The sequence below is a fragment of the Lissotriton helveticus genome, chromosome 3_2 (assembly GCF_964261635.1).
Source record: "Lissotriton helveticus chromosome 3_2, aLisHel1.1, whole genome shotgun sequence".
In the NCBI taxonomy this organism is placed as follows: Eukaryota; Metazoa; Chordata; class Amphibia; order Caudata; family Salamandridae; genus Lissotriton; species Lissotriton helveticus.
In genome coordinates, this window is record NC_136062.1 from 323,971,203 (window position 1) to 323,987,474 (window position 16,272).

Here is a 16,272-nt window from a genome sequence, read left to right on the forward strand (position 1 = left end):
CTATAGAGCCACCTGATGAACAAGGGGTTAGCCATTTACTATTTATGGTTTCAGGGAATTTTTACGGTTAAGCAAAAAGGAAGTGCTGCCAAAGGAGATGAGCCGAGGGCAAGAAAATAAACAGGTCAGGGTGGCAAATATTATCTAGTCACTGGCTAGTGCACAAGAAAAGACTACTTAGAACATTTTTAGATATAAGACGCTGGCACCTGAAAAAAGAAGGCTCTGCTGGAAAGAAAGAACTGTAAGAGCTCCTGACTCCAATTGGAACCAAAGAACTGGAACTGCTCTCCAATGGCTGTGTGGTTGACCTCCTGTTTGCGTGCTCTATGGATACAAAAAAAAGGGACTCTTGCAGGAGACCCATCTGACTGCTAATAATTGGACACTACAGTATCCATGTCCTTGATCTTGTGCAAAAAAGCCTGCTCAGAGGACCTGGGAGCTTGAGTAGGAAGGACTTTCCCAGAAACAGGACCCAAGTGGGAATTAGTTCATTTTTACACCTCTAGAGGACCTGGACAAAATGCAGTTTTCCAAATGAGGGTGCACTCTAAGTCAATCAGAAAATAACCTTTATACATCTTGGAGCTATGCTGTACTCATACTGATTTCAGTGGAGCCTCACAGTAAAGGTATCTGGCCTTTTGGAATACTACAGCTACCAGCCTTGCCCAGCTAAATGATTATGAGAAAAAAAAGTGGAAAAGCCCCAACACGTTGAATCAGGGTGAGGAGGCAAATTGCTCTCACCTAGTTGCTATAAAATCCAGTTTAGCTCGCTTAGAGGTTTTGGTGCCAAAACCAAAAGCTCCAGTGGAAGGCCAATAATAACATCAGCAACTTCAACGGACACTTGCCGGCTTCAGCCTTGGGGGTTCCTCCTCGGGAAGACTATGACCTCCAAAAAGTGGACTTTGGGCCAGATGTAGGAAGGCAAATACCGGTCGGTAACGGCCGATTTTGGCCGTTACCGACCAGTATTTGGAGTTTGGGATGTAGGGGCATGTTAAAATACAGATTCGGTAATTTTACCGAATCGGTAAAATACCGAATCGGTAAAATTACCGAATCTGTATTTTAACATGTAGGTACCACTGTAATCAGTGCTACAGGGGTTTAAGAATTCGTTATTTACCACCAACTAGAAATTGGTCGTAAATAATGAAAACCCTTTAAAAAGCATTTCTTTTGCTTTTTAAACAGTGCCATGTTGCAGTATGTCTGCAACATGTGCACCCATGCACAATTGAGGGGTGCAACAGGGTGTCAATGTGACACCCTGCCACCCTTCAATGTTTCCCCCAATTAATTGACATTTATTCCTATGGGCCTGGAGGCCCATAGGAATGAATGGCAATTACCGAATCGGTAAATACCGATTCGGTAATTAACGAATCATTCCGATTCGGTAATTAAATCGGTAAAATTACCTACATCCCGATTGCCAGTTCTTAAATACCGAATCGGTATGATTCGGTAATTAAGAATCTGTAATCTGGGATTACCTACATCTGGCCCTAAATTAGGTATTTTAACTGGGGTAGCCAGATTTGTGTGTTCAACCTCTCCTTTGTTACAGTCAGTCTGAAAACATGCCTATGTCTTAATCGATAAACGTCGTTTACAACGCGGTGTTTACACCGCCCGGCCTTTACCATGCTGCCATTACAATGCAAGTCGTTACTACGACTTGCGCTGGATGGCGGTGTTGGTTAAGGAATATTTTAATTTTATATTCCAACACCTTCCCTACTGTTACGTGGACTGGTGTTGGAATATAAAATTATAATATTCCTCAATCCGCGCCCCTCCAACGCAAGTTATTGTAACAACTTGCGTTGTAATAACCGCGTTGTTAAGTACCACGATCTAAAAGATCGTGTTGTACTGACATACATCCGTCTTAATCAAATGTGAACTGAGACGTTTCTTTTGTGAAAAGTTTTGGCATTTAAACAGGTTTTATCTTCTTATCATTCGTGGTCTAAAGGGCAAACAGATCACACTAATCAAAGTTTGGAGCAATATTTATGATGCTACTATAGTGCAACTCAAGTAAATTGATTTTCTTATTTACAAGTTGCTTATTTTTGTAATCAATGTGATTCATAGTTCTTCCAACGTTTCATCCTTCTTTGGAATGAAAGACTACATCCAGGGGTCGGTCCATCATCTCCTTATGTTGATGCTTTGCTTCCTGCTGGTATTAATGACTAAATACGGGTACAGATGCATAGACAACTTGTTTCACAATCTTTACATCTTTCTACAATCAGGAGGAAGAAATATGCTAATTAATCAATACCATCTTCTATTTCCTTTTCCCCTGAAAGTTTAACTGTCATCTTGTTTTCTCCCAATACATAGTTTGTCACTTAAATTTCATTGATGGTTTTTCTTTCCATTGAACATAAAGTAAAAAAGGTTTCCCTTTTCCTGGTTATAGGTGATAGATCAGACTACTGTGGGTAGTCCTACTATTAGGTCATAATTTATGATACAGCTAGGAGTATAATCAGGTATGAGGCACCCCACACAGTAACAAATTTACACATGAAAACTAGTGAGTATAAGTGGTATGATTTCACAGAATTGTAAAGCAAAATTCAGAATTACGTAGGTAATAAAACAAGAGGTAAAGTGATCAAATACTAGAGGTTCCGTTGATTAAAATTATCACATTTATTGTAATTATTATAACAAAGGGTGATGTTATACATTCATTAACATTTTATAAAAACAAGTTATCACATTCATTTTATTAAAAATATAAATTAAAAAAAGGAGAAAAAAGCACAATAACTGACGACGCGGCGTTTCGGTGAACTGGCTTGAACACCTTCTTCAGGACAATGCTTTCTATGGTTAAAAACAATTTTTTGCCATAAATGACTCAGCTCTGTTCTGTCGGGCTTTACACTGGTCGTCCTCAAAGTTACTCTTCCTGTGGACGATTCTTCTATGATTTATACTCTAGATCTTTATCCTAGGGGTCTTTTACATACTGGGTGTGGTCTAAGCGTCAAGTAACTTAGAGTTATGTATTGCAGTAAAAAACCTTTTATTTTCTGGTTGATCTGCTTCTTAAAAATCCTGATTTTGTATTTTCAGGCGATTCTGCGTTTTTTCCTGGCACTGCTTCCACTCCCTCCTGTGTCTAGTCTGCAACTGATTCCATTGGTCATGACTCATCAAATCAGTGCAAGGGTGCTACGAACTGGCTTCTGTCACAAGCCAGTGTTTAGGAAGGCAAACAAATAAATAAATAAATGTTTGTACCTGAATGGCTGTGCAGCTGTTGGTGCTATCACTGTGGAATACATCGACTCATTAAATACTTTGCACCCAGATGTGTCCAGTTCCAAAGGACGGGATTTTGTCAAAGGTGCAGGGTAAATGAAAGCCCCAATTGCAACCCAGAAGGCTAGAGTTATTCCAGTGAAGAGACCACCAAGTGCGCCCTGCATGTAAAAAGATAACGCTAAAATTACAAAGAACAGAGTAATCTACATGACATTAAAGAATTTAAGATGCTTCCTATTTAGCATTTTGTTTACATCACCTGTAATTATTGAAACTAATGGCATTTGAAAAACATACATTTGCTTTTGTGCGGCAGACATGTTTATTTGTTTATTTGGCAGCCTATGCCGATGCTTTTCCAGTAACTCATCACTCAAAATGAATTATGTACAACTAATTTTGTTATAGTTGTGCATATCTCCTTTAAATGTGTGCTAGCAACTCGATCTGTCTTGGCAGGCTACACTGTTGGTGTGGTGGTGCTCATATCTGCAACAAAATGAGTTTGTGAGTTTGTAGAACTACTTGGCTCAGTGTTATAACAAATTTCTTTCTATGAATCTACTTTTGCCTTGAAAAACGTCCACTGGCAGCCGAACGTGGGTTATGTTATCCTCCACGCATTTTGTTTTACTACCTTATACTTGATATTAAAAAACAAATAAATAATGACCCTGGTTATTATTTTTTCTCTATTTGTGACCACTAGGTTATCCATGTCAGTGATGGGCAGAAAATATTGTGGGCCAAGCTTTCTGATGGTAGAGTCAGTACTTCCAATGTTGTCAGAAAACCGGCGGTCTGCCAAACTTGGATTACGTTAGTGACTCATTACTCCCTCTAACAAACTCTAGACCAAGACCAAAGTTTGGGGTACTAAGAATGAGGCCTGGGCTTCTGGGTAAGAGTTCTGTAACAAGTAGATCACCCAGGACATCGCATATGTAATGACATCCTTCACAATACCATAGGCAGTTCCATTCATGAGACCAACTATCTATTTAAAATTTCTTTAACTGACAGTTTGTTTTAGTGCTTTGATAGACTTGTGTTAACTAGTAATTATTTCCCTTGCACACTCATTTTCTTTCTTAGGTTTCTCTGCTTAGATACGCATGTATGCAGTTTGTCTCTGTGTTGCACTTGACCCTCTCCACGGTTTCACCCACAACCTTTTTGCCTTCACCCCTTCTATTTTTCTGAATTCATTTTTGTTAGCCTTCTGCAGCAATGGTGGAAGCATTGCCCAATTGTCCACTGGAGAAAAGAGTGTCAACATCCGAAAGGATCTGGTGCCTAACTTTCTTGTGGGGGTTAAAATAGACAACTGGTTTGAGGTCTATGAGGTTGCCCTAGAGATTAATAGGGCTCCTGAGGAAGATTGAGTGACTCTGTCTTTCCTAAGAAACCACCTGTTGTATATTCTTACTTGGTTCAATATGGCTACTTGATGTCTGTAGTCCTTTCTTAGTGTTCCTACCTTCTCTGTCTCCCATAGTGTGTTCTATCTGGTGTGTGTGCATTCCAGCCTTGGCAGTTGGTCTGGTCAGCAGTGGGGTTTTACTGCTCTGCTGTCTTCTGTTGTCTAACTTAATAAATATAAATTAATAATCTGAAGACGTGTCCTGCTGCCTACATAACTTATTCACAACATTTTGGCAACATCTGAAGCTGACCAGACCAGAGGCAGACCAAAGGAGAAGACCAGGAAGACCAGCGCAGCACGAGCAAGACCTCACCAAAAAGAACCCACATAACTGCGGCAAGAAACCACATGAAAGTAACCATAAAATCTTCAAAACGCCAGAAAGCTTGAAGGCATTAGCTGAAAATTTGAAAGAAAGTCAACCAAAGAAGTGTAGGACATATCAGCCGTCAGTTAGTGAAACGAGTGAAGTAACTGTGAGTAATAGGAAAATATAATAAGAGATCGTGCCCCTGCAGCAATTATTTAGAATTAATTATTTTGTCAACTCGGAGAAGATATCCTTTAAGAATGGGAGATGGTAACTCTCTTTAATATTCCAGAATTATTCCTTATTTACTAGAAGTATCATAATGTTTAACAAGTACTTGATATGGGAAACGAGGGAAATTGAAACCAAGTAATGTTAAAGACACTCGCCATACCTGCTGCCTAGAGAAAAAAAACCGAGTGATTTTCAAGGAAAATACAGTTGTGAGGAAGTCTAAAGTGATTTTGGTAACAGCTTATGCTTAATCTTTGGTGAGCGATCTTACTTTACTTCAACTGCCAACTGCCTTGCTCTTTGCACGCAGAGAGATCCTTCCACGGTGAAATCGTCTGTGCTCTGATGACGTGTCAGAATCTTCAGGGGTCCTAGTGGAGAGGCCCTGTCTTTAGTGTTCTAGCGACTACACCTTGTTAATATAGCCAGCATCGAGTTGGTTCTGAGAGTAATGTGTAGGTCACGGCGGAGGGCAACGTGTAACGTCATTACGCCACGCAGGTCAGCCATCTTACAGTTTGGTTCCCACTGTAACAAGGACATTGCAACGCTGCTCGCCGCTCATCTTTTACACGGAGCCAATGGTGCGTCAATCCGGTCTGATGCTTAGTGCTCGGTGGGCGATTTCATGGACTATTTTGTGGTAAGAGAAGCGCAAGCGGGATTTATGCAATGCGCTACTGATATGCAGTTTGGGTGACTTTTAATCGGAATCTGCCATTCTCTGTTTTGCCACTGATGTATAAAATTTATGACATGACATGTCCCTGAACTTCAAAACATGAGGCAGACTGTTATGTTGTTATTCCTTTAAGTTCACGAGATTAGAACATAGAATGTAATGGTATGAGAGTTCCATGTGGAACGGAGATTGTAGAGAGCTGCTGAGAGAAGGACATCGCTTCCCTGGCTCTCACCTGTTATTTACTATTACTTGAATAAATACTATATCCACCTACTACATCTTGTTGACTACCTTCACTTCAATTTGGCGACGAGGGAAACTGGCGTTTGGTCATCTATACAGACTGTTTGATTGGAAATATTTCGAAGGAGAATCCTTTTAAAAAAAAAAAAAGAAAAGTAAAGAAAAGGAAGCGGACTGGAACGAGAGACTTCTGTGAGTTAAAATTTTTACTTTTACCTTGACGTTGCCACCACTTGCCGACTACGCGTTAAATAAATTACTAACTGTGTATTGTAAACACAGCGCCGTTTAAAAGCAACCGTTACTAACAGCGTCTACCTGCATCGTTCAACTGTGCCTGCCATTCCACTGCATGCGCCGACTGCGAGGGATACTGCGCGCGTCACTCATAACGCGACTGCATCAATAACCTCAGGATCTGACGTCGGACGCAGGTCACACAGCGTGACCCCAACGTGGCGGCCATTTTGCAGCCATTGTTTACATCGAGTACTTCTCGGAAAGAAATAAAAATCTGGCGCATTCTAAAATAAGAGTCTAGGTCGTGTGGTGCAACGCGAAAGAGACAATAATTAAATTTCACAGAAGATACATTCCGGACAGCACAGTAAGGTGAAACAGATATCTTTCTTTAAAAATATTTAAAAAAAATAAAATAAAAAATATTTGTGTGTGGAACATTATAACAGGTGAGAAGGTCGGGAGAAGGTTGTTTTTACTAATTTAACTTACACTTCACTGTGCATGGAAGAAGGTGACTCCAGTGTAAGTACTGTGGTTAAGGACAGAGACATGGCACAACAAAATTTTTCAATTAGTCCTCCTGAACCATTTTGGGTTAAAGGTACCCAACCTAATTTAAAGTGGATAGAATGGAAAGAATATTTCGTTAATTATTTGGAAGCCGTTGATGAAACCAAGAAAATGAAACCCGAGCAAAAAAAGAGACTTTTATTACATTCTTTAGGTCCCATAGGATTAAAGACATTTTCAAGAATGAGTAAGTCCGATGACTCCAGTCTAGATGAGTTTGAAAATGCGATAAAAAATATGGACAAATATTTTGCACCCAAGGTGTGCATTGGGGTCATAAGACACAAATTCTTCCAAAGAAAACAAACTAAAGAGGAAACTGTGGATGAATGGATGGATGACCTCAAAAAACTAGCCATTGATTGTAAATTTGACAATTTACATGATGATCTTATACGTGATCAGTTGGTAATGCACAATAACAACTCTGCCCTACAAGATCGTCTATGGGTTAATGGTGATGCACCTCTTGATGATGTTGTAGCCATCATGAGAAAATCTGAAATGTCAGGGAGGTGTGCCACAGTGGTGAAGGAGACTGAGAAAGATTTGTCCAAGGCTTCGGGAACTATTTGTAAGATTCAGGCTTCCAATAGAAATTTTCGTCAGCAGCAGCAACAAGGGAGATGGACTGGTCAGCCTGCAAGGGTTCAGAACAAGAACATGGAAGATAGAAGATGCTATAGATGTGATAGTAAAGAACATCTAGCATTTAGTAGAATGTGTCCAGCGTTAAAGAAAAAGTGTGGTATTTGTGGACTTTTAGGTCACTTTAGCAAGATGTGTCGCAGACGCAGTAATGTGAAGTATGTGTATGAAGTTGAGGATGAGAGTGTAGATGAAATAGAAACTGAGGATGAATGTTGCATAAAAAGTGTTTGTGGAAACTATGTTATCAACATTTCCAAGGATTCGCTAAAAGGAAAACCAATTTGTGAGATATCCCTTGGTGGGGTAGTCATAAGTGTGTATGCGGACTCTGGTTCCCCATACACGATTATAAATGAGGAAGTTTGGCGGAAGAAGTTTGTAAATAAGATTGGTGAGCAATTGTATCCATCAGATGTTTGCCCAATCAGTTTTACAGGTAATAGAATTGGAATGATTGGTTTTAGATGGCTTACCTTTTTGTTTAAAGGCAGGTCCACGAGAGCGAAGTTGTATGTGGCAAAGATAGGACCATCTGTGTTAGGGTGGTTCGATCAGAAGAAATTACACATCATCTTAGATCCTAATTCTAAGGATAAAGTATTGATTTTAGACGACTGTAGTAGAATGGGAGAAACACTGTCTGAAAATTTTCCCAAAGTGTTTAGCAAGGAGTTAGGTGTTCTGAAGGGGTTTGAACATAAGATAATTTTAAAAGCTGACGCACAACCCAAAGTTCACAGAGTGAGACCAATTCCTATACTTATAAGAGAGGAAGTTAAAAAGGAAATTCAGGGACTGCTTGCCAAAGGCATTATAGAGGAAGTTGAAACATCAGAATGGATTTCTCCGATTGTGGTTGCCCGGAAACCCAACGGAAAAATCCGTCTATGCATTGATTTGCGCCACTTGAACAATAACATCGTGGTTGAAAAATTTCCCCTTCCCAGAATCAATGAAATGGTATCTTCCCTTAAAGGTGCTACATGGTTCTCCACTGTTGATCTCTCTGCCGCTTACCACCAGGTGATGTTAGATCCCGACTCTAAGAACCTTACGGCGTTCATAACACCGTTTGGTTGTTACCAGTTCAGGCGTATGCCTTTTGGGTTGGCCTCAGCCGCTGCTGTTTTCCAGCGGTTGATGCACAGACTTTTTGGAGATATGGAGAATATCTCATTTTTTCAAGATGATATCCTTGTCGCGGCTAAAAACAAAGAGAGCCATGACTCTAAGTTAAAGCAAGTTTTGGAAACCTTGCAGTCAGCTGGTCTGACTGTAGAGTTATCCAAATGCAAATTCAGTCAAAGAAGTGTTTCATATTTGGGACATATCATAAGTGAGGAAGGTGTTGAACCCAAACCAACGTTAGTTGAGAATATAATTAAATTCTCTGCACCTGTTTCAAAAGATGAAGTAAGAGCGTTCCTTGGCATGGCCGAGTATTGTGCCAAGTTTATAAAAAATTTTGCTGCAAAGGTTTACAATATGCGTGCACTATTGAAGAAGAACACTAAGTTTATATGGAGTGAGTTATGTGAAGAAGAATGTAATTTAATCAAGAATGAACTACAAAATGTAAATGCTCTTGCCAGTTTTGATCCCAATATCGACTGTTTGTTAACAACTGACGCAAGTGACAAGGGTTTGGGTGCTGTATTGTCACAACATGATGGGGAAACTAAAGAAAAGGTAATTCTGTTTGCTTCTAGGGCCCTTTCCCCTGCTGAAAGTAGGTACCCTATCATCGAAAGAGAAGCCCTTGCGTGTGCATGGGCGTTGGAACATTTCCGAGCATTTGTTTGGGGGAAACCTGTGACCATTCGTACTGACCATAAACCGTTGATCCGCATATTATCATGTGAAGGCATTTCAGGTGCATCCGCGAGATTAGCTAGATTATCTATGCAGATGAAAGAATATATCTATAAAATGGTTTACCTACCTGGAAGGGATAACCGCATTGCTGATTGTTTGTCGAGACTTCCACCTCCTCTTGAGAAATGTGAAGATGATCCCTGGAGCGAATACTGTGTGGCTTTAGTGCATGATTGTGGTGAACCTGCCATAAGTAAAACGGAATGGTTGACTGAACAGGAAAAAGACTCTGTTTTGAAAAATGTTTTAGAATATATTTGCAAGGGCTGGCCCAAGAAGAAGAGTGTTCCTGGATTGGATGCTTTTTGGCAAATCCGCATGGAGTTATCCTCTGAAAATGATATGCTTTTTAGAGGTGATAGAATCGTTCCACCTATGTCATTGAGAAAGAAAATTCTGCAACTTTGTCATGAGGGGCATTTTGGAATTATGAGAACCAAATCAATTGTCAAAGGGATGTTTTGGTGGCCAGGAGTTGACAGTGAAGTCGAGGAGTTTGTCAAGAAATGTGTGGTTTGCATGTCCGCTGACAAGACTCTTAGGACATTTAAGCCTAAGATGAGTGATGGTTTAATTCCTAACTTTCCTTGGGACACCATCGCCATTGATATTTTTGGACCTGTTGGGGACTCTAAAGAATATGGTTTGGTGGCAATTGACCTTTTTTCCAAATGGCCTATTGTCAAAATTGTAGAAAGGGTTGACACTCAAACAGTACTTAGATTTTTGGATAAAATATTCATGGTGGAAGGTTTGCCGGTTTGTGTGCTGTCTGATAATGGTGTCCAATTTACGTCCAAGCAGGCTAAGGAGTATTTCGACAGGTGTGGCATCAAACATAAGACTACTGCTTTGTATAACCCTAGTGGGAACGGCACTGTTGAAAGGTTCAACAGAGTGATCAAGGGTATCATTCAGGCCTCTGTGCATAGTGGACTAGATTGGAAAGTACAAGTACAAAAAGCAGTTTGGTCATATAGGGTTACTGTGCAGAACAGCACTGGCTTGTCCCCGTTCACCATGATGAGAGGCAGAACAGCTAGATGTAAATTTAATCCTGGAGGGCTTTTTGATGGAAAAATAGCATGTTGGTCTCCAATAGATGTCAAAGATAAGTTACTGTCCAGTCACGAGAAGAGCAGAGAGTTTTATGACTCTCATCACAACACTAAAGATGTTTCTGTCAAGGTTGGAGATTGGGTAAGAGTTAAGAAACCTTTTAAGGTACCTAAGGGTGTGAGTCGTTTTGAACCACCATGTAAAGTTGCTGAAGTTTTAAGAAATTCTGTGAGATTGGAAGATGGAAGGGTATGGAATCTTAAGAATATTGCCTTTAACCCTGATCAGAACTGTGTAGAAGTGCTTCCTGACTCCAATGTCTACAATTTTGATTGGGTAGAAGATCATTTTGAGAATAGTCATGTTCGGTCTCAACTTGGAAATGATTTTGCGTCTGTTTCTTTTGAACCTAAGCAGTCCAGCCTTCCTTTACATATTGAGGGGGGAGTGGGCGAAGGTTGCAGTCATGAGGTCCAAGCTAACATCAATGCCTCTACTTCTACAAGTTTGGACACAAGTGTTACCCAGAATAAGACCAGTGTGTTACTTGATAAAAGAACAAGATCTGTGCCCAAATGGCTTAAAGACTACGCTGTGTAGTATGGTTAATTTCTCTTTTTTTTTTTTTTTATTCCTTTACTACTTTTTTTTTTTGTTCAATTTCCTTTTATTACATAGGGGGGGGATGTGTTATGTTGTTATTCCTTTAAGTTCACGAGATTAGAACATAGAATGTAATGGTATGAGAGTTCCATGTGGAACAGAGATTGTAGAGAGCTGCTGAGAGAAGGACATCGCTTCCCTGGCTCTCACCTATTATTTACTATTACTTGAATAAATACTATATCCACCTACTACATCTTGTTGACTACCTTCACTTCACAGACACGATTTTCATGCTATATTAGTGAAAGGGATCACAGTGTGTTTTTCTGTTATGCATTTGTGTGTTAGTTATGTGTTATCTGCTCAGAGAAGAAGAAGAGTATTTAATCCATCAGTATTAAATCCGAGGCTTCGACTAATGTACACAATTACTTGGTATATCTTTAACAACACTGCCACCTTGTGGTTTTTGAAATAATTTGTGTGGCTCATTTTTATAACTGAAAATTCGACATCACGATGTAGTTTTCATTTGCAGTTCCCTATTAAATTAAAGGTTTGGGAACAAAAGTGAGAATGGTCAAGTTACAGCAATTCGTTTAATGGGGATGTTCATTAGCACTGATAAGGTAAAATCTCTGAACAAGAAGCACAAAATCCAGTGTTGGCACAGGCCAAGTAAAAGACAAGTAACGCAGCTGGAAATATAGAAAGTGGCACAGAGCAGGTCAAAGACAAGCAATACAACTGGAAATTTAAAAGTGTTTTTGACAATGACCTGGAAAAGTATGGCAAGTGAGATGCATATATAATAGGACTCAAAGGACTCAAACTCAAATTTAGTGAAGTTGAAGGACTGGTTAGTATTGGGAGTGGCTAAAGCTAATCCAAGGAACTGCAGAACCACAACAGGAACAAGGGTCCCAGAACCAGGAGGGGACAAAGGTCCCGGAAGTGGTCTCAAGTGGAAGTTGGCAAATGCCCCAGTGCCACGGCAGTATGGCCCGAGACCTAGATGGACACTCCTGTGGTCTAAGGAGACAGAGGTTCTAATAAGGACACAAAGGTATCAGAGAGGAAAGAGACAGAGGAGAGATGCAAATACCAGGACTGCAGAACCAAGAAATGGGTGTGGACAGAAGAATGTCCCAGGACTGAAAGGGGACAAAGGTCCTAGAATCTAACTGGGAGAGAACAAAGGACGTCCCAGGACCGGAAGGGGACAATAGTTCCAGATTTAGGGGCCTATTAAGATTGCGGTTTTTCCGCATCCTCCTGGCCGGCGGAAGCCACCGCCGGTCCGGAGGATGCGGAAAAACCGCAGCGGACCAACCAAAGACCCACCGCCACATTAGGATGGCTGGTGGGTCCTGGTTTCCGTCCGCAGCTTTTCCGCCGCGGTTGACTTACAACCGCGGCGGAAAAGCTCTTATATGGTGGCGGTGTCTCTCAGACACCGTCCGCCATATTAGGAAGGGCTTTAAAAAATGCTTTTCCACGGCGTGTGTAACTTCACTGCGGGGGCCCGTTGCGGGCCCCCTAGGTGAAGGGGGGGTGGGGGGTGCACATGGGGGGTACCTATGGTACCCCCCTGCATTTGTATGCAGAAATCGGCAGGCACCGCACGGTGCCTGCCGCTTTCTGCATACAAATGCAATGTGTGCATTTTTACCATTGCGGTGGATGCAGCTTGAAGCCGCACCCGCCGCAATGGTAAAAATAGAGGATGTGACCGCTAGGGTGGCGGTCACATCCTAATTGCACAGGAGGGAACTCCGCAGGCAATGTGGAGGTTCCCTCGTGCTCTATGGTGGCGGACGGACTCAGGTCCGTCCGCCATCATAATCGGACCCTAAGTACCGGGAGTAGACAAAGGGAGTCCCAGGACCGGGAGTGTTCACGACCGAGATTCGTGACGGACAACAGTTCCAGTACCATGACAGAAAGTTGTGACAAGGTGGTTCTTTGAACCGGGATAAGTGTTCTGTGTTTACAACCAGACTTTTTAGCCCACAGTACTGAGGCAGTTTGTCCACAAGAGAAATGAAATTGAAAGGAAATTCAGAGTCCTGAACAACAACAAGAGGCTCACAACCCGAGGAGAAGATCCAGAACCTAGACACCTGGTTCAGAACTAGATTTTGGACTGAAAAAAAAACTGGTTCAAAATTTTTCTTTGGGAACATTCTTCCAGAACTCTTCTATCTTCAAAATTAGCGAGAATCGGCGATGGACAATTATTGTTTGGAGAAAGTGTACTCTCTATTTCCGTTTTTGATGGCCACAATGATGGATTGTAGAGAGTGGACTGGCTCTTCATTTTTGTCAATCGAAGGGGAGAAGGTGGTCATTATGATCTTCATCATCATTCTCATCTTGATCCTGATTTTCTTCCTTCATGTTCTGGAAGTTCATCAGGTCCCTGACCTCCTAAGTGTTATATGTTTCCTTCTACGTGTTTTTCCATGCTTTAACTCTTACTATGTGTTTGAGTCTTTCATTTGTGTTTTGTTTTTAAGGGGAGAAGATGTGTTGTATATTCCTACTTGGTTCAATATGGCTACTTGGTGTCTGTAGTCCTTTCTTAGTGTTCCTACCTTCTCTATCTCCCATAGTACCTAAGTGTGTTCTATCTAGTGTGTCTGGATTCCAGCCTTGGCAGTTGGTCTGGTCAGCTGTGGGGTTTTACTGCTCTGCTGTCTTCTGTTGTCTAACTTAATAAATATAACTTAATAATCTGAAGACGTGTCCTGCTGCCTACATAACTTATTTACAACACCACCCTCTGGTGGGAACTCTACAGGGGTGGCCAGTCTGGCCTTAGCGGTAAGTAGTCCCCAGAGGCAGGAGGCAGGCCATGCCAGGGTCGGACTGGCTACAGGGCGTTTTGGTGTGCTGCCATGATGTTGTTGATGGGGATCTGCGTGTGCTTAAAACTATTTGTTTTGCTTTGTTTATTTAGAAACACACACAGGTCCCCATCAACGAAATCAGCCCGAGCTTGGCAGCACACCAAAACGCCTGGTAGCCAGTCCGTCCCTGGGCCATGATCTAATCCCCCCTAGTTGGAATGTGGAGTCAGAGGGTATACATGTGACCCTGAGGGTAGGGTCATCACTTCCAACAGCAAAAGATGAATGGGAGCCCTGTCACTGTTCCCAGGTGTGTAGGATGGCGCAAGCCCAAGGGCAGAACTATTTCTAAATTCTGACTATGGTCTTCCTGGAATGGTGTGGCTAGGTGCCCCAAAGGAGGGTCATAGTTAGTACCCAGATGCCCATTGACTATATTCTGGGGAATGAGTTGCCACCAGTGAAGGAAGATATAAGAGGGGCAGCCGCCTACGGCACCCTGAAAGCTTAGATATCCGTGTGTACCACTTCCAACCAGAGGGTTCAAAGGCCCAGATGGAGCAGCATGGGGAGGAAGAACTCAACCGTGAACCCTGCTCAGCCTCAGAGTACAGAGCCTGGGCTGAGTGACCAGTGTAAAACTACCTCCCATGGACTGGTGGGGGGAGAGTACTAGAAGCGTGGCTAACAGCCAAAGTGGTTACCCCCACTCTGAGAAACCTCAGAGGTCCTTGGGCCTAGCTCTTAACACTGATGGCTGTTGGTGGCCTCTGTTTTTTTTGTTCTTATGGGCAGAGTTTCCTTTGGGTTCAGGTCAGAAGTCTGATCCAAGCGCTGGAAAGGGCCACATCACTTTGTTAGCCTTGGTGGTTCTGTCTGAATACTAGAATTCATCTGTGTGCAAGTCAAAGTTAGGTAATGTTAAAATTAGGTGATGCACAGATGGGCTTCAGAGGTGAGCCGAAAGCTCCACTATGGGTCAGTTTAGAGGGTCAGAGGAGTGTCGAAAGAGGCCTACAACTATCAAGGGCCTTTGCATAAGGGGACCTCTATCTATTTTCAATTACCTACGCATTAATTAGTCTCCCCTGGCTTTTAGCTGGGGGGAGTCATATTGGCCTTGGCCCTCTCTGTAGGGTCACCCCCTCTTCATTTTTTACTTTCTTGTCTTCTATTTTTCTGAATACGTTTCTGTTGGCTTTAGGACTTGGTGCATGTTACCACTGCTAACTAGTGCTTATGTTCTTTGCTCAATCCCTAAAACGCCCTAAGTCTGATGGTGAGCTCCAACCGAACTCAATCCTCAGTATCTGATCTGTGCTCTATCAGCCATATTTTTCAACTGTGATCCGGTCTACGTGACTAGGGGCCAGATGTATCAAATGGTTTTAGCCATTTTGTGTCTATGGTAAAAAGTGTTCATACATCTGGCCCCAAATGTCTGCAGTTGCTAATTTTTAACTTAAACTTAAAAAATTCTCATGTCTGGTTCGCCTAATTGGATTTTTGTCATTTGGCTTAAATACTTTAGTAAGTTTAAATTTACTCCATTATTCAAAATTGGTGGGTAATTTTACTTGTGTTGGCTTTTCGTTTCATGTTTATTGTGTGCTCTATTAATACTTTACAAATTGCCTCTAAGTCTGCATAACTACTTTTGTGCTAAGCTACCAGAGGGTTGAGCACTGGTTAATTTAGGGACTTTTGTCGTTCATCCTGACAGGGATAGTGTGTGTTGCTTGATCAGAGTTACTATCCCACTCAACCAACAACCGAGTTTCTCACATTACGTTTATATGCTGCACAATACCCTAGAAAACAAATACATTGCTTTTTATAAATTAGATAATTAATTGACAGCTGATATGTTTTCATTTTACTGCATACAGGAGAATTATGTTATTTGCTCTTGCTTAAAGTAATATTACTCAATCTCTTTCAATATTTTAATTCAATCAAAGGCAGATAATGACATCGTTTTTTTTAAATTTGTTTAAATGTCCTATATTGTTCCATTATCTAATGATTTAGCCTAGAAATGTAAACAATCCCAGCACTTTATATCAGCAAATGTCATAAAATGTATTACATATACATCTTCTTTTGTCATCATAATTGTTGAAGCAACCAAAGTATTCTTTTTCATGTTATGGATTAAAACAACGTGCAGACTTTATACTGTTAAAAGTGGCTCATTTATCCAGTCGTACAA

At 41.3% G+C, this 16,272-nt stretch overlaps 1 protein-coding gene across 1 annotated transcript in view; it reads right to left on the reverse strand.

Annotated features, from left to right (window-relative positions):
• Positions 1 to 16,272, reverse strand: part of LOC144826313 (sodium-coupled monocarboxylate transporter 2-like) — a 717,317-nt gene that overhangs the window by 47,699 nt on the left and 653,346 nt on the right. Inside the window, exon 12 of the mRNA XM_078684656.1 lies at positions 3,283 to 3,464. Within this exon, the coding sequence (XP_078540782.1) occupies positions 3,283 to 3,464 (182 nt within the window). The remainder of the gene's footprint in view (positions 1 to 3,282; positions 3,465 to 16,272) is intronic.